Source organism: Camelus ferus, chromosome 13 (assembly GCF_009834535.1).
Source record: "Camelus ferus isolate YT-003-E chromosome 13, BCGSAC_Cfer_1.0, whole genome shotgun sequence".
NCBI classification, from domain to species: domain Eukaryota; kingdom Metazoa; phylum Chordata; class Mammalia; order Artiodactyla; family Camelidae; genus Camelus; species Camelus ferus.
In genome coordinates this window covers 10,789,950-10,807,217 of record NC_045708.1, presented here as the reverse complement: position 1 = coordinate 10,807,217, position 17,268 = coordinate 10,789,950, and the positions used below count along the sequence as shown (strand labels likewise).

The following is a 17,268-nucleotide window of genomic DNA, read 5'->3' as shown; positions in this document are numbered from 1 at the left end:
TGACTTATATGGAATAATAAGAATGACAGTGGCCACCGCAGATGTATGAAGTGGAAACTTTTATCATCATCCCCATTTTACAGGAAGGAAATTGAGGTGCAGAGATTTAAGTGCTCTTGCCCGAGGGACTTAATTAGCTTTGACTGGATTCCAAGGTAAGAGTTTTAACTGGGTCTGGGGAGTCAGTCCGCCCCCGAAGTCGCACGCACAACTGGGTGTGCAGCTCTCCCTGGAGAGGCCTTTAGTGCCGTCGCAGTGTCGGAGAGGCTCATCTGGGTCTGGAAGAGCTACCAGCTGCTCTTCTAGTTTTGTTCCCTTAAGGAATTTTTGTTCTTCAGGTTTTCCCGAGTGACACATTCTTTGTGCAAATTACCGTACTTTTCCATTTCCCTTATCAGAAATCTCCTGTTGAGAAGTTTTCAGTCACCATGGCTTGTAGAAAATGTCTTAACAGAAAAAAAAAAAGTTTCTTTTGTATAGCACAGGGAACTATGTTCAATATCTTATAATAACCTTTAATGGAAAAAAACATGAAAAAGAATATATGTGTGTATATACATGACTGGGACACTGTGCTGTACACCAGAAACTGACACATTGTAATTGACTGTACTGCAATTAAAAAAAAAGTCTTAAAGGTTTTATGGTAAATAGAAACAAAGGCACTCTGACTTTGTGGACATTTTCTTTTTCTTTCTCTCCCCTCCTTCCCTCCTTGTTTTATTTTCCCAGTTTTAATAGATAATATTTACAAATGGTAAAACAACAACAACAAAAAAAACCCAGAAAGGATATAGAGTGAAAACTAAAACTCCTCTCCAGCCTTCCCCTGCTGCTCTGAGGGGATCCCTGTTACCAGTTTCTTGTGCATCCCTCCAGAGAAAATGTGGGCGTTTTCTTTTAAATTTGAGTAAGAGATAGGAATTTGCAGCCTGGGATATAGCCTTGGCCAAACAGCATGGCCAGCTTCTCCCAGGAAGGGTCGGGTACTAAATGTTAAGGGGTGTTGAGCCACTCAAAGAAGAGGAACTTAAAACTTTCCAAGGACGTTGTGACTATTGAGCGGGTGGGCCACTTGCTCAGGCTGCTCAGCAGGAGCCCTGTTGAGTGTGTTGGATTCTGGGCACCAGCCAAGCCCTCCCAGTGTCAGCGGGTGGTGACGTTGTCCCATTCTTCACGTCCTGAGGGCCCGGGATTGTGGTACTTCCTAAGTTGTTTTTCTGCTTCTGCTCCCACCCTTTCAGCCTGTTCCCCACACTCATGCAGCCAGAGTGACCTTTTGGAAATGTGAGCCTGACTATGGATGCCTCTTGCTTAAACCCCTGGCATGATTCCCATCAGCTGGGGATGAGAGCTAAGTCTCGTGTGATGGACGTGGCCTCCAGTCTGTCCCCACAGCTGTACCTCCCACCACTCTCTCCACTCCCTTGTTACTCTTGTGATGCTGAGGTGTGCTGTTCTCCCCCGGCCCGGTCCCCAAGCGTGCACCCCATTCTTTGTCATGCGCCCATACCATTGTTTCTGCTGTCCTCTGCCTGGAGGTCCTCCTTGCCTTTGTTCATGTGTCTTTTTAGATGTGGTAGGCACCACATTCTTGCAGGGTGGCACTCAGTGGCACCCTTTCAGCACTCATCAGTGGGTAGTGACAGAGTCTGGGTCTTTCTTTCTGGGAGAGGGTCCTCGAGGGTTGGGGTACTCAGACAGTTCTGGCCTTACTCCCCTGGGAGCCACCAGCTCCCAGCAGACCACCTGCCCTGGGTAGTGCTCTGCAGTTAATTTTAAAGTACTGTCCACTGTACTGTCCCCTCAGCCTGCCACATGCAGAGATGGGGCCCTGAATCCATCTGTATTTAACTTGAGTGGGTGATTCTTCCCAGGTTGTCTGCCCTAAGTCACACAGTAACAAAGGCCTGACAGCAGAAGTTTGAAGCCCAATGAGAGCAAAGTCTATGTGCTTTTCTGTCACATTGGACCAGGCTCCTTTGGTCTCCAGTTGCCTTCTCAAGGCCTTGACCAGCTGCCTTGTCCGAGGGGAGCCAAGCAATTCACTGGAAAGGGAGTTCACTGGAAAGGGAGTTCACTGGAAAGGGAGTTCACTGGAAAGGGATAACTTGGTTGGTTTTGTTTTAACTAATTCATTTTTTCCTTTTTATTTAACTGTGTATCAGTCACAGACTTGTGTTAGAGAAGTGATACCGAATTCTCCTTTTGCCAGTATTATGCAGTACTTCCTGTTACTTGTCTTCTTCAGTCCTCCCAATCATTGTGTATATGGCGGTTCTCCGATTTAATGGCTGGTAAATCTAGAACTCAGAAAAGCTTGCCTGAGGCCCCACTGGTAAGATTAGAGCCAGGATTCAAATGCACATCCTTTGATTCTGCGTCCATTGGTCTTGTCTCTTCTTTATCCAGCGTTCACTCCCGTGGAGATCCCATTCCATCTGGTAGCTTTATTGCCAGTAGACTGTAGGCATCGCAGCTGTAATTGGTAAAAACATAAGTCTTGCTTCCCCCCCACTAAACCTTTGCCCCTACTGTCATTTCTCACCTCAGTAAATGGCACCGCCCCTCTGCTGGTTTCTCAGGCTAAAAATTTTGATGTCATTCTTGACTCCTTTCTTTTCTCAAAAGCCACATCTACTTAATCAGCCATTATGTTGGCTCTACCAAAACTTGTCCCTAATCTGACTACTCACCCTTCTTGCAGTCACCTTGGTGGAGGCCACCTCCATCTCTTGCTTCTCTCCTATGTCCACTCTTGCCCCCTTGCAGTCACCCTTCTGTTCTCCACCCTCCTCAGGCAGGCATCCCAGCATTCTTAGAAGACACTTCAAAGCCTGACTTTCCTGTGAGACCCTGAGTGATCTCAGCCTCTGCAGCTGCTGACTTCAGCCCTCCTCATCCTCCCACTTGCTTCCTCCTTTTCAGGCTTGCCAGCCCCTTTGCGAAGGTCACGGCTGTGTCAGGGCCTTTGCATTTGCTCTTCCTTGTGTCTGGCACGGCCCCAGGGTTATGGTGGCATGGCTCGCTCTTACACTTCATTTGCTTACATGCTGCCTCCTCAGAGAGGTCCTCCTTGACCCTTTTCTTAGGTACTAAATAGCCTCTCTGTCTCCTTGGCTTGCTTTGGTTTTCTTCACAGCACTGAGTATGTGACATTCTGTATCATATTGATTAATTACCTGTCTTCCCCACCAGGCTCAAAGCTCTAATTCAGTACCTAAGAGAGCACAGTATAGGCACTCAGTAAACGTTTGTGATATTTTTTAGTCTTTGTTTGTGTCCGTTTCCTAATTTGTGGACTGAGGACCCCTAGAGGGGAGAGCAGTAAGTGTAAGTAGTCGTGCAGCTGTGGCACCACAGATCTGTCTGTGTGTTAGGGGAGATCATTCACGTACATAGAATTAGATGCTGTTGTGATTAATAGAATAGAAATTCCTTTCTCATGGTTTTTGGCTCTTATTTTCTCAGTTAACAAGTACCAAAAGAGTACAATGCTCATTTCAGAATATTTTGACCTTGGTTAGTCATATTCAACAAGGCCAGGAGTCTGCTCGATACCGGGCCTGTTCCACAACTTGATCTGAGAGCAAGGTCCTTGGGTAGGTGCTAGAAGCAGTTGTAAGAAGTAGCCCCACCCGGCAGTGAGTTTATTAACCTTGTAGGGGAGGCAGCCTACCGGTGTGATGTCAGACTGTGTCCATGTGCCACCACTTCTCAGACAGTATTGGGCGGAGGGGAGCAGGGTGGGTGTTGGGAGAACGATCAGACCCCATGCAAAGGCCCACACGTTCTGATTTTGTCTTTTTGGTGGCAAGGCCTTTAATTTACCCCGTGTCAAGTTTCAAGAGTCCCCAGAGCAAGTAATGGACTCTAAACTGGCGCAGGTGCTGGGCTACAGGTTCGGGGCCAGCCAGCCTTCCCTCGCAGCCACATTCCTAGAGCAGTGGGGTCCACTGGGGTCAGGGAAAGGGATGCCCACTCCTGGTTAAATCTTAGAGATAGTGGGCATTGTATGGTTTGAAACACAAAGTCAGTGTCACAATTTAATTTTATATTTAGATATTATTTTTAGATTAAAAAATCAATATTTTTTATAATACAAATTTCAGCAAAGAAAATGCTGCTGAATCTTGGCAGGGAGGATTTTGTAGAAGGTAGCAGTGATTTTCAGGGTGAAGGCCACTGTTCAGGAGAAGATGAAGTATCAGCGTTTGGGGCTGTTGGGAAGGGCTGAGTCAGGTTTGTATGTTTATTTAAAGGGGAAACTTTTTTTAAAAGTTGGAGAAACACAAGCTTACTGTAACAACTGTGTTTGCTGGGTAAGGAGGAAGGTGCCAGAAGGGCTGGTTTTGTTGATATTTGCCTCTCTGCCACGTTGCCCTGAAAAGGCACCGGTTGTCACACCAGTTGGGTTGGTGGGGTGGGGCAGGTAGGTTTCATGTTTGCAGGGCTGGTCTGCTGTGAACTTCTATCTCCTTGGCCTGAGTTTGTATAAGTCAAGTTATATACAGGCGCCACCAGTATTTCTAGAAAATGAGAAATGCTGAGCAACTGGAAGCCAAATGGTGATCCCTTTCACCTGCTCTCAGGTGCCTCAGGCCCCCTGGATGGCTGTGTCGTGTCCAGGCCCACAGCTGGCACGGCTCGTTCTTGGAGTCAGGGACTGTTGTTTGTCCAGATCATCGTCTCCTGGTGGTTGGCCAGTTGTTTCCTGCCTTCATTTCTTCCCTCTGTGTGGCAGTTTGGAAACCCTGTGGTCAGTTTAGTGCTTGCTAATAACCTGGGTAATATTTCACATTTGACGGGTGCCCATTTACCTCTGAGATGGAACCGTGCTCTGTGGACCCACTCAGAGCTCTGGGCAGGCACTCCAGCCTTCAGCCGGGAGCACCCTTGGGCTTTACAGAGAAGTTGTTAAATATAAAGTGCTTCCCCAACAGAAAATCGCTGTGAGTGATTCTTGCCCAGTGCCCCTCTCTCTCTTAATGTTAAGTGGGCTCTGGGATTTTTTCACATTGCATGCAGAAGGAATAATAGGTTATGATTATGATGTCTAAAGAAGATTCAAGTCACCAAATAGTTGTTGAGCCCACCTGAGGTGCCCAGCATAAAAGGATATGTGGAAACCATCTGATGTGGTCTTTGGCCTAAAAATAAAATATAGTTGCATTGCTGCGTGCTCACTGTGTGCCAGGCGCCGGGTGGGCCCTTTGCTCACATCACCTAACCTAATCCTGTAGCAGACATGGGAAGTGGTCCCACTGGCCCCATTTGCTGGAGGCCAGATGCTGGTGTGGTAGGGGCAGGACCTGGATTTGGGCCTTACCTGACTTGACCCCAGAGCTTTTGCTGCCTCCGCGGTGCTGAACTGCCTCTCCAATCCCTACGTCTTGGAGGCAGCAGCGTGGAACTTGGTGCCTGGCATAGCCACATTCTTAGTTTTTAGGCGATCGGGCTGTGCCACACCTGGCACTGTGCTGCTTGGCATGTTGAAGACACTCCGTGAATGCCATTTTGTTGTTACCTGGGAGATCTGGGATTCAGGTTTTGCTGAATTGAGCAGAGTGGATTTCACAACCCAAGGAGAACCCTTTCTCACGTCGGCAGTCTGCTTGCGGGTGTTTGGGAACTGAAGGGTTGGTGAGATGGATTGTGTTTTCTGCGGCAGCCGCCCTGAGTCCCACTCCCGTCAGCCTCTGTGGCTCTTGCAGCTCCTCAGGACAGCCCTGGCACGGGTGGCCGGGAGCACGGCTGGAAACGACCCCATCTCTGTGTGGACTGAGTGTGGCACCGGTACCTCAGGTTTTCCTAACAAAATCCTATTACAAGTTTTGTTAAATTTTGAAAAATGTTCCCATACAAAAGTACATGCAATGTGCATGTTTAGTTTATACAAAAATCTCTGTGTAAAGAAATAGAGCACTCCCAGCAGTATCTCACAAAATCCCTGATTTCTCTTCCTCCCATCCAGAGAGAGCCATTATCCTGAAATTTTTTTATTAGTCATTCCCTTTTCTTTACAGCTTTACCATCTGTATCAGTTATCTCTTGCTGTAAGCAAACCACCTCAAAACTTAGTGGCTTTAAGCATCAGCAGTTTATTATTTCTCCCCATTTTGTGGGTTGACTGGGCAGTTGTTTTGTTCCACAAGGTGTTGGGGTCATTTATGTGACAGCATTCAGCCAGTGGCTGGGCTGGAATCTTGGTGCCATCAGCTGGGGATCTCAGCTCTTCTTCATGTGGCCTGTGCACATCGTGTCTCCTCCGCGGCCCCTCATGTGTCCTCTCTCCCCAACAGGAGCATCTGGACATCCCTGCAGTGGGGTGGCTGGGGTCAGGAGAGCAAAGGAGGATCTTCCAGGCCTCTTAAGGGCCAGGCCTGGAACTGGCAGAATCACTGCATCCTGTTGGTTAGAGTCATCACCGGGCTGCCCAGATTCAGTTGGAGTCTCATGGCAGGTGTGGTTGGATGGGAGGGATTGTTGGCAGCCATCCTCAGAGTCTGTGCCCACACCATCTACGTCCGTATTGCCTGTTTGGAACCATCCTGAGGGCTTCCCCAGGTCCCTCACGTTTCCATTCCCAAATGAATTCCTTGTGTAGCTGGCCAGAGCTCATGTACAGCCAGGCTGCCAGTCCTCAGGAGAGCACCCCAGCTCTGACACCCGACGTCTACCTCTTTAATCAGGGATCCACTGAGCAGACGGTGGCGTCAGGGGAGGTGTCCCGTTGCAGTCAGGGGTTGGTCGGAAGGCCAGGCCAGGCTCTGCACAAGCGAGTGCCTGACGTGAGGGCTTTGGGCTCTGTGGGCTGTGCCGTCCTGTTCTGTTTGCGTTTTCTGTCATGCTCAGTCTTCAGGGTCTTTCCTAGAAGTAGTTTTAACTAAAGCTCACGTGCAGTGCCCTTGGAGCAAGATGAAGTAAGGAGGAAGGGACCCCGCACTTGTGCTTAGTGAAGGGCGCGCACGCCAAGGGCAGGCCTGCGGAGCCGCACGTGACATCGGCGTTGGTAACGGAAAGTGACTGGCTGCTGATCTTGTTACCGTGTGTCACGTCTCCTGAGACAGGGCTCCCTCCTTGTGCGCACTCAGGAGAGGCAGCTCCCACCTCGCTGCTGCCCGTGGCACCCCCGTGTCCCTCTGTGTGGCCCAGGCAGGTGCATCCTCCACCACCTGCTCACCTCCTTCCTAGTCCCGTCTAAGTTGGCTAGATCCTGGTGGGGTCCTTTCACTGTAGAGTATAGGAGCGGAGACAGGAGACAGTCGGAGGACTGCACGCTCGCTCTAGAGCAGTTCACCCAGTTTGGAGGTGGGGCACTGCCTGGTTCTAGCTCAGCCCCTCTGAGGGGGAGGGCCAAGCCAGCTGGCCCCTCACCTGCTCACCACGTCGCCTTGGGGAGAGAGGGGCTGTTGGAGCCTTTCAGCAGGCAGCCAGCTGGTGGAGGCACGTGGGTGAGGCTGGGAGACAGGCTGGGGGCTCTGGGCTCCACCTATTCCTGGGGTGCGTGGTTATAGAAGCCACTGGGCTGTTGACAAATGATGCCATTTAGCACTTGGCAGGCATACCCCTCAAGGGGCCGGTTACAAGATGGGGCTCCTGAACATACATTTGAAGTGCTGCTTCTCTGTTTGTGGGGACAGCCTTCTTGTTTCCTTTTTCTTTCCTTCCTTCCTTCCTCTCCCTCCTTTCCCTGCTTCTTCCTTCCCTTTTATCCTCTCCTGTTCTCTCTGTCACTTTTCTTTCTTTGATTTTGTCAGATCAGCTGCTCTTTTAGGACTGTTTCTCTATTGGAACAGCTTCAGAGGCTGCCTCAGAGGAATTCCAGAAGCCTCTTGTGTGCTCCCGACACCCACATTTGGGGAGGAGCCCGCTTCTGGGTGGGCACCTTGGCATCAGAAAACCAGTGGTTGGCTTTGGGGGGAAAACATTATTCGTGGCACACAGCTGCTCCCCTGTGTGTGTGGGGTGGGGACTGCAGGTACTGGGCCACCATCCACCCTCTCCCAGGGACCTTTACCGGCCTTCCCCTGAGGCCTCTAGCAATGGGCACGCCCCCGCCTCCCATGTGTCCAGCCCCAGGAGTCCTGGGCTTTGCTGCCCTTTCCCTGGGAACTCCGGGGTACGTGACGGTGTGAGGGCTTGGTCCCAGGCCAGGCCAATAATCACCTGACCTTTGAGCTGGCAGGTCCCTTCCACCCCGTTGGCCAGGAGTCTTTCTCACGTTTATCTTCCCAGCAAGTCAGATTGCTTTCCGGCTGGAGGCTTCAGCTTTCAGCAGGCTCCAGCCCAGGGGCCTGGGAACAACTCTCCACCTCGGGGGGTGGGGTTGGGGTGCTGTTCAGCCAAAATGCTCCCGAGTTGTTTCTGAGCCTGGGAGATACTTCCTCCCAGCCCACTTTTTGGGTTGGCTCCTGGCGAAAGTTGGGGAGCCAGAAGGGATTATTCTGCAGCTGACTGAGGAGGCCCCACAGGCCCTGGTTGTCCCTCCCTTTCCAGGCTTGGGAAATATTTCACCTGGGGCTCCTGAGGACAAAGGGGTGGCCTGGTGATCGGGACTTGGGGGCTACCTGCACACACTGCACACACCTGTCGCTCACGTGGCTTTTTCCACGGCAGAGAGAAGAAGCTCTGAGGTTGGTTTGGTCCAGGCCTCTCCTTGCCACGTGACTTTGGTTCCATTTACCCTTTGCCTGGTGTGTACATCCTTAGGTCCCAGGCCCGAGTGCCCTGGCCTGGGTGTTTAACCCATGGGCTGGACACTGGTTCTCTTCTATGTCCTCAAAAAATTTCTCTGTTGTAGCTCTGACCTGATCAGGAACAGAGCATCCAGACCTCTTCCCTGCATCCCTTTAGGTCATGAATGGGACCTTGCTTTTTCCAGGGATTAAAGACCTAGAGAAGCATGCCTTTGTGGGCTGTCCCACGTCAGCAGCAGCCTCTGCTCCGGTGGCTCTGTGCTATGCTGGCTGGTTTGGCGCCGAGCGGGCTGTTCAGATGCAGAGGGCGTGGCCGCCTCGTGCCTGACCTCTTGCCACCAGGACAGGCTCTGGCTCTTCCCTGCTTACACCGAAGAGCTTGAGCCATAGGCACTTGTGATCCAAGAGCTCCAAGGAGCCGTGCCTCTAGGGGAGCTTGTGCGTGGAGCCTGGGGCCAGAGGACAGTCCAGGGGATGTTGGAGGGAGGAAAAGGGTATTTTGAGTCTCCAGCAGCAGCAGCTCTGAACTTCTGATTCAAGGGCTGACACCCCGAGACACACAGGGTGTTGCCACTGCCTGCCACCCCCTTATTTGAGCCCACTCACCTACCTGGTGACTTCGCCGAGTACCCTGACTTTTTAAAAAGTTTCCAGACACCACGGGGTGGGTGGGCTTTGTGTCCTTCAAAGTTGATCAGTGCTGGCTGAGCCATGTGCATGTGTGCAGGGACGTGGCTTTCATTGTGTCTCATCACAGCCAGACAGCCGTATGTGGTCACCGTGGCTCCAGAACAGCAGCTCAGTGACTCATCCCCAAGAGGCCTACGTAACGGGAACAGCTGGAGCCAGTGAGCGGCTGCTGAAACCTGGAGGCTGAGAGCCCCCAAGTGTCACTCTTTCCCAGAAACTGCCTGGGGCAGCTCTGAGCAGACCCAGGCCTCAGAGGAGAGGTTCTGGAAGAGCTGAAAGAGAAACCACTGCCACTTAGCAGACTCCGAGGCAGGGCATGACGGCTCAGCCCTGTTGGATCTGTGTAATGTGGGCCCAGGAGTGGGCGTTGGTGTTTATTTGGAAATTGCTTCTTACCCGAAAGGAGAACCTGTGACTTTTCCCTGGAAAATGCCGATCTTGAAACTGCCTCTGGTGTGGCGCTGAGGGGAAGTGGGGAGCTGTGTTCAGTGCGTGTTAAGTCGTGGCCCGTGCAGTTCATGGTTACTTGGCACCAGGACATGGAGTTTTTGTGAGCATTTTCACCTGAGGTGACTTCCTGGACTTCCTGGACTTCCAGGCAGTGAGTGAGGACTTTGACAGAGAAACTGCAGCCAGGCCAGCAGCTCTTGGGATCAGGGTCAGAGTTCATCTTTTCTCCAGGGACAGCTTGGAGAGATTTCTGGAGGGAGAGGACCACCAACTTTATGTAGTTCCCCCAGCCCATGAATCAGAGGGGGGAGGGGAGGGGGAAAAATCAGTTCCACCCCCTCCCCTGGGCCAGGCTTCACCGAGGACAAAGGAACTTTGCACAGAGCCCTGTGGGTGTAGCTGGAGAGGAGGCAGTTCCTGAAATGCTGGATGATGGAGCATCTGCCTTCCCAAGCGCGCATTTCACCTATGCATGCCACACTGAGAAAAGTAAGAACAAAATAGAAAGGTTTTCATAAAGCCAAATGTATCCAATCAAAAGATCCGTCCTTTATTCTAAGATTATGTTATGCATTCTTTTTGTAAACAATGTTTCACTGTGTCTTTTTTAAAAAAAGTGCTGACAGTAATCAGTGTTTTGTGTTTGCTTGTTTTTTGACTTTTTAATGTTGTTACCTGGCAAAACACAAAGGTGGCTGTTTTATATTGGTCCCTCCACGCTTTTTGATTTTGGGAACTTTCCTGGCCAGTTAGCCAGGAATCTAGGATCCCCTGATCGGTCCAGGCTTGCAGAGGCACCTGGAGTATCTGCCTTTTGTGGACTTGTTTTCGCCACTCCTCCCCACCCGCCGCGTTCCTCATCTGGGAGTGCTGGGATTGCGCGGAGCCTGGCTGGCTGTCCTCCCTCTGTGCTAACATGAAGGCCCTTTGGCTTTCCCCAGCCATGGATTTTCCCCAGCACAGCCAGCACGTCTTGGAGCAGCTGAACCAGCAGCGTCAACTGGGGCTTTTGTGTGACTGCACCTTTGTGGTGGACGGTGTTGATTTTAAGGCTCATAAAGCAGTGCTGGCGGCCTGCAGCGAGTACTTCAAGATGCTCTTCGTGGACCAGAAGGATGTGGTACACCTGGACATCAGTAACGCAGCAGGTACCCCGCTGGGTCCAGGGCTGAGCTTGCGGAGGGCTGGACACAGGCTGGCCTGTGGTGTGGAAGGCCCTCCTTACACAGCCCCTGCCCTCCTGTGAGCAGCACCTTCAAGGGGTGCAACAGGCCTCCCACACAGGACTCAGGCCACGAGTGCACGAGTACTGAAGCTCCTACCACGTGTGGGGCCCTATTTTGACTGGGAGCAGGGTTGTAAGGTGAGAGCTGGCAGGAAAGGCTCACAATAAGCTCCAGGCTGGACTCAAGACAGGACAAGCTCATCAGGAGGGACAGAGAGCCGGTGAGCTCTGAGACCCCAGTCCCTTTCCATTGCTGAGTCAGCCCTGATCCCCAACCCCAGTGCTAACCTTGATGGGGATGGCAAAGGGTTACGGTCAGGAGGAGTGTCAGGAAGGTCTTGGGACTGAGGAAGGAACTAACTGGTCTTTGATTTGGGTTCCTAACCCAGAATGGTGTAATATGCCACCAGACATTAGGGTAAGATGTTGTTCCCCCATTTTACAGATGTGGAAACTGAGACCCAGAGAGGTCAGGTGACTGGCCTAGAGTTTCAGATAGAGTTTGTGGCAGAGCCCCGATGAAAGCCAGTGGTGACACTCTGGTTGGAGTGTCGTCTGGTGGTGAAGTGTATTGGCTGGGTATAGAGCATATAGAGGGGCTGTTCACACCCTCTGCCCTCTGTTGGTGGACTTCTTTTTGCCTGCGCTGAGAATCCCCAGGTTGCCCACCTCCACCAGCATGGGAGATGGGGAGGTGGTGGCCTGCCGCTCTGCTTTTCATAAATCCCTGGATCCTGCCACCAAGCGGCTGGACGGGCTCTTGGTGCCAGGCCTTGAGGTGGGTCCATGATGGCTGTCTGTGTCCTTGGCAGGCCTAGGGCAGGTGCTGGAGTTTATGTACACGGCCAAGCTGAGCCTGAGCTCTGAGAACGTGGATGATGTGCTGGCCGTGGCCAGTTTCCTGCAGATGCAAGACATCATCACAGCCTGCCAGGCCCTCAAGTCACTGGCTGAGCCCACCGCCAGCCCTGGGGAGAATGTGGAGGCCTCGGCCATGGAAGGTAAGGTCCTTGGCAGGCTGTTCCTGAGCAGGTGGCTTTTGATGGAAGCTCTGCCCCTTTCTCTCTGTGTGGCCATTGTCCTCATCTGGCCTCATGTGTGTTGTGGGGAGCTTGTGAGGAGGAGCTGCAGCAAAGTCTAAGAAGGCCTCTCAGAGGGGCGTTTCTTCCTCCCCTGCCCCACCTTTCACCAGCTCCCTTGTGCTCTGCTGCCCAAGGGCACCAGGCAGGCAGCCTGGCTCACGGCCTTTGCATAGGGCTTCACTCCTCTGGCAGCTCTCCTCTCCTGCAGCCTTCCTCCCCGCTCCCCTTACTGCCTCAGGAAAGCCCTGATGCCCGGGTGGGCCAGGTTCCTGGTGGCACTTGCAGAGACCTGTGCTCTTCTCCTCGTAAGAACCCATCTCTGATCAGAGGTCTGTCCCCCAGAACAGTCTGCAAGCCCCACGGGAGCAGCAGCCACAACTGTTGTACCCACGGCCCAGCCGGCAGCCTGGTGCGCAGTAGATGCCTGTGAATAATCTGTGGAAGGAGCAAACTGGCACACCCCAGGGAGGGTCCACTCACCCCTCCAACTGGTGGGCATTTGATGGGAAATGGCAGGTCTATCCTGTTCCATCTCCAGGTGGGGGCAAGAGAGCCAAAGAGGAGAAGGCTGCTGCCACCACGCTGAGCGATCCGGACCTGGCCAGAAGCAGTCCACCCATGGGCCTAGGCAGGGAGCTCAAGGAGGAGCGAGGTGGCCAGGCCGAGAGCACGGCCAGCGGTGAGTTGTGACCCAGCCGGCTGTCCATCATGTGCCAGCAGCGTGGGCCCCAGCTCAATGCAGGGCTTCCTCAGGAGGCTCCTGGGGGAGGGAGGTGGGGAGGCACAGGCAACTGCACCCCTTGAGCTTAGGTTACCCAGAACAACCCCTTGTTCTGAGGTGTCTGTCCAGCCAGAGCAGAGGCACAAGCCACCTGAGCTCGGCTGTGCTCTTCCCACGCCCGGGCCACAGCCACTTCCAGGGGCCTGGTCCCAGAGAGGAGAGCCTTCTGGCCCCTGGACAAAGGGTTCCAATCCAGCCTTAGATGCCCCTACACCCCCACCCCAGGTGCAGAGCAGACGGAGAAGGCCGATGCCCCCCGGGAGCCGCTGCCTGTGGAGCTCAAGCCTGACCCCACGAGTGGCATGGCTGCTGCTGAGGCCGAGGCCGCCTTGTCAGAGAGCTCAGAGCAAGGTACTTCCACCCACCCAGCCCCCAAGGTGCCCTCTCTTATATTGCCTCAGCTCATCCCACCAGCAGTCACCCTTTCCCTTCAGCTTTTGGGCGAACATCATCTTTTCTCATTCTTGAATTTTGACATCAGTGTCTTGCTTGTGCACCCTGGCTACGCTTCCTGTTAGCACAGAAGTGTCGCTGTCACAACATTGGTCTGCTGCTTCTTCCTGGGCTGCGCACCAAGGGGGAGCATTGCAGCCCATGGCGCCTCCCACCCTCCGTGCACTTTGGCTGACAGCACCCTTCCTACCCAGTTGCCAGCGTGGGGCTCCAGGTGGATTGAGGCTCACCTGCATCCTCAGGCAGCAAATGTTCCCACCAGCGGTCTGCCCTGTGCTTCCTCAGTCAGTGCTGGGGACTGATTTTCTGTGGCTCCTGGACATGGCCGGGCCCTCCGAGACGCCCACGCAGAGAGAGGGGTGTGTGCAGTGATGAGCCGGCCCCAGGCCTCATGTGGCCAGTTGCCAGGTGGCTTTTCTGGCATTTGCCTGGCTATAAGGTCATGTCCCTCGGGGGGGGGGGGCCCTCGCGCCCTCTCCAGCACCTCAGTGCCTGCCCTTCTCATGGCAGAAATGGAAGTGGAGCCAGCCAGGAAGGGAGAAGAGCAAGAGGAGGAGGGCGCCGTGCCCGTGGTCGGCAAGGAACAGAGCCGGCGACTGGAGAAGGGCGAGGGCCCCGGAGGAGAGCGAGGAGTCGGCCAGCACGGACTCGGGCCAGGAGCTGGGCGCCGAGGCCCGGGGCCTGCGCTCGGGCACCTACGGCGACCGCACGGAGTCCAAGGCCTACGGCTCCGTCATCCACAAGTGCGAGGTGCGCCGCCGCCCGTGGTGCCGGCCCCGCCCCGGCCCCCCGCCTCCCCTTCCCAACTCCCCGCCTGACACCCTGCTTCCCGCTGCGCCCGCAGGACTGTGGGAAGGAGTTCACGCACACCGGGAACTTCAAGCGGCACATCCGCATCCACACGGGCGAGAAGCCCTTCTCGTGCCGGGAGTGCAGCAAGGCCTTCTCCGACCCGGCCGCGTGCAAGGCCCACGAGAAGACCCACAGGTAGGCCCTGCGGCCCCTCGGCCCCGCCCGCGCTCCCCGGACCCCGCGAGCCTCCTCTCCCTGCGCCTTCTGCCCACCAGCCCGCTGAAGCCCTACGGCTGCGAGGAGTGCGGCAAGAGCTACCGGCTCATCAGCCTGCTGAACCTGCACAAGAAGCGGCACTCGGGCGAGGCGCGCTACCGCTGCGAGGACTGCGGCAAGCTCTTCACCACGTCGGGCAACCTCAAGCGGCACCAGCTGGTGCACAGCGGCGAGAAGCCCTACCAGTGCGACTACTGCGGCCGCTCCTTCTCCGACCCCACGTCCAAGATGCGCCACCTGGAGACTCACGACACTGACAAGGAGCACAAGTGCCCACACTGCGACAAGAAGTTTAACCAGGTGGGGGCGCCCGGGCCCAGGCCCCTGTGCCCTGGTGGCTTCCAACCCGGGGGCCGGGGGCACAGGGGAGAGACAGGCCCAGTGGGGGAGTCGGTGGTGTTGGCTGAGTAGAAAATGACACTCCTTGGGGTAGAAATCTTGATCACTCTGCTGGGGATGCTGGGAAGGAAGGTTAACTCAGATGAGGGGGTTCCCTTTCCACTGGCCTGGAGGAGATGGAGCCCCTGTGGGCTCCGGGAGGACCAGAATCCATTGTTCACTGGCGGGAGGGGCTGCCCTGGCGTCCTGAGGCCAAGTTCGGGGGTGTAGTAGCCCTTCTGACCCCCTGCCTGGGCACAGGTGGGGAATCTGAAGGCCCACCTGAAGATCCACATCGCAGACGGGCCCCTCAAGTGCCGGGAGTGTGGGAAGCAGTTCACCACCTCAGGTAGGGCCCGGCTGCCCGGCCGCCCTCACGCACCCCTCCCGCCCCGCCTTGGCGCTGTGTGCCAGGCCCTCCCTCGGTCTTGCCACAGGGAACCTGAAGCGGCACCTTCGGATCCACAGTGGGGAGAAGCCCTACGTGTGCGTCCACTGCCAGCGGCAGTTTGCTGACCCTGGCGCTCTGCAGCGGCACGTCCGCATCCACACGGGTGGGTGAGCCAGCCTGGCGGTGCCTGGGGCCAGCGAGGGGCACATAGGAGGAAGGGAGGTGCCGACAGTGGTCCTCGTCCCTGTCCCCAGGTGAGAAGCCATGCCAGTGCGTGATGTGCGGCAAGGCCTTCACGCAGGCCAGCTCCCTCATCGCCCACGTGCGCCAGCACACCGGGGAGAAGCCGTACGTCTGCGAGCGCTGCGGCAAGAGGTCCTGCCCCTCCATCCCTTACCCCGGGCGCGGCGGGGTCCCTGCCCTCTGCTGGTGGAGGGGTCAGAGAACAAGCAGAGGGCTCGGCTGGAGCCAGGCCCACTGCTGCCTGAGTCCAGGCGCAGGTCCCGGGGGTCCTCTCCAATCTAGACTCTGTGGCGGGAGGCCTGGGCAGTTTGGTGCAAGCCCCCCACTCTGCGGCCCTGCAGATTTGTCCAGTCCAGTCAGCTGGCCAATCACATCCGCCACCATGACAACATCCGCCCCCACAAGTGCAGCGTGTGCAGCAAGGCCTTCGTGAATGTGGGGGACCTGTCCAAGCACATCATCATCCACACTGGTGAGCATGTGCCACCCGCCTCTGTCCCAAGCCCTGACTCTGGGGCGGGTGGTGGGGCGGGAGGTGCCGCAGACCCCAGGCTGGGTGCCGGCACTTGCTGCAGGCAGCCTTGCGAGTAGTTCAACTCCAGTGAGGGCCCTATTTTCTCAGAGCTTCCAGAAGGCATGGGGGCCGGTGGAGGCTTCTGTGTGGCTCAGGTGGCCACCCCAGAGCACTTCCAGCTGGAAAAAACAGGGCTGCTGGGGAAACTGGAGGCCACTGAGGTCCTCCCCCCCTGCACCTCCCCTCCAATGGCAGGAGAGAACCTTGCCTCCTCCCCCAGGAGAGAAGCCTTACCTGTGTGACAAGTGTGGTCGAGGTTTCAACCGGGTGGACAACCTGCGTTCCCACGTGAAGACCGTGCACCAGGGCAAGGCAGGCATCAAAATCCTGGAGCCAGAGGAGGGCGGTGAGGTCAGCGTGGTCACAGTCGATGACATGGTCACACTGGCCACTGAGGCACTGGCAGCAACAGCCGTCACTCAGCTCACAGGTGCGGGCGTCACTCAGCTCACAGGGCAGCAGGGGTGGTCACAGTAGGGGTTGCTTCTGGGGTGGCAGCAAAGGGGTAGGCAACTCTGGCCTCAGGCCCTGCTGATTCCGCCCACAGTGGTGCCAGTGGGGGCCGCGGTGACCGCGGATGAGACAGAAGTACTTAAAGCCGAGATCAGCAAAGCGGTGAAGCAAGTACAAGAAGAAGGTGAGAGGCTGCCCATGGTGGGAAAGCTGGTTGGCCCAGAGGCCCTTCTTGTCCTGACTGCTGTCCCACCCCCTACAGATCCCAACACCCACATCCTCTATGCCTGTGACTCCTGTGGGGATAAGTTTCTGGATGCAAACAGCCTGGCCCAGCACGTGCGGATCCACACGGCCCAGGCACTGGTCATGTTCCAGACGGATGCGGACTTCTACCAGCAGTATGGGCCAGGCAGCACGTGGCCGGCCGGGCAGGTGCTGCAGGCTGGGGAGCTGGTCTTCCGCCCTCAGGACGGGGCTGACAGCCAGCCTGCCCTGGCAGAGACACCCCCCACAGCCCCTGAATGTCCACCACCTGCTGAGTGAGCAGGCACTCTTTCTCCTGTTTATTTAAGGATGGGTGGTACCCTAGAACTGAGAGGGGTGGCCCCATTCCCTAGAGAGAATAAATTGGATTATTTTCTAATGCTGCCTAGAGCTCCCTGTAGGGGTGGGGTGGGGAGCTGGCAGCTGTGGTTGATGCCACCAAAGGGTTGCGCCACCCAGGGACGAGCCAACAGAGACCTGCTTCTTGGGAAAGGCAGGCTGTCCCTTTGCAGAA

General features: G+C 55.3%; 1 protein-coding gene across 1 annotated transcript in view; it reads left to right on the top strand.

The window, feature by feature from the left end:
- ZBTB17 (zinc finger and BTB domain containing 17) overlaps positions 1–17,133 on the top strand; it is a 29,542-nt gene extending 12,409 nt beyond the window's left edge. The window contains 15 exon segments of the mRNA XM_032495260.1: positions 10,781–10,987; positions 11,877–12,065; positions 12,685–12,825; positions 13,153–13,278; positions 13,891–13,996; positions 13,998–14,130; positions 14,225–14,367; positions 14,448–14,748; positions 15,088–15,175; positions 15,264–15,380; positions 15,472–15,592; positions 15,802–15,932; positions 16,255–16,464; positions 16,582–16,671; positions 16,750–17,133. Of these exon segments, the coding sequence (XP_032351151.1) occupies positions 10,781–10,987; positions 11,877–12,065; positions 12,685–12,825; positions 13,153–13,278; positions 13,891–13,996; positions 13,998–14,130; positions 14,225–14,367; positions 14,448–14,748; positions 15,088–15,175; positions 15,264–15,380; positions 15,472–15,592; positions 15,802–15,932; positions 16,255–16,464; positions 16,582–16,671; positions 16,750–17,033 (2,387 nt within the window). The 3' untranslated portion in view covers positions 17,034–17,133.
- Positions 17,134–17,268: the final 135 nt, after the last annotated feature.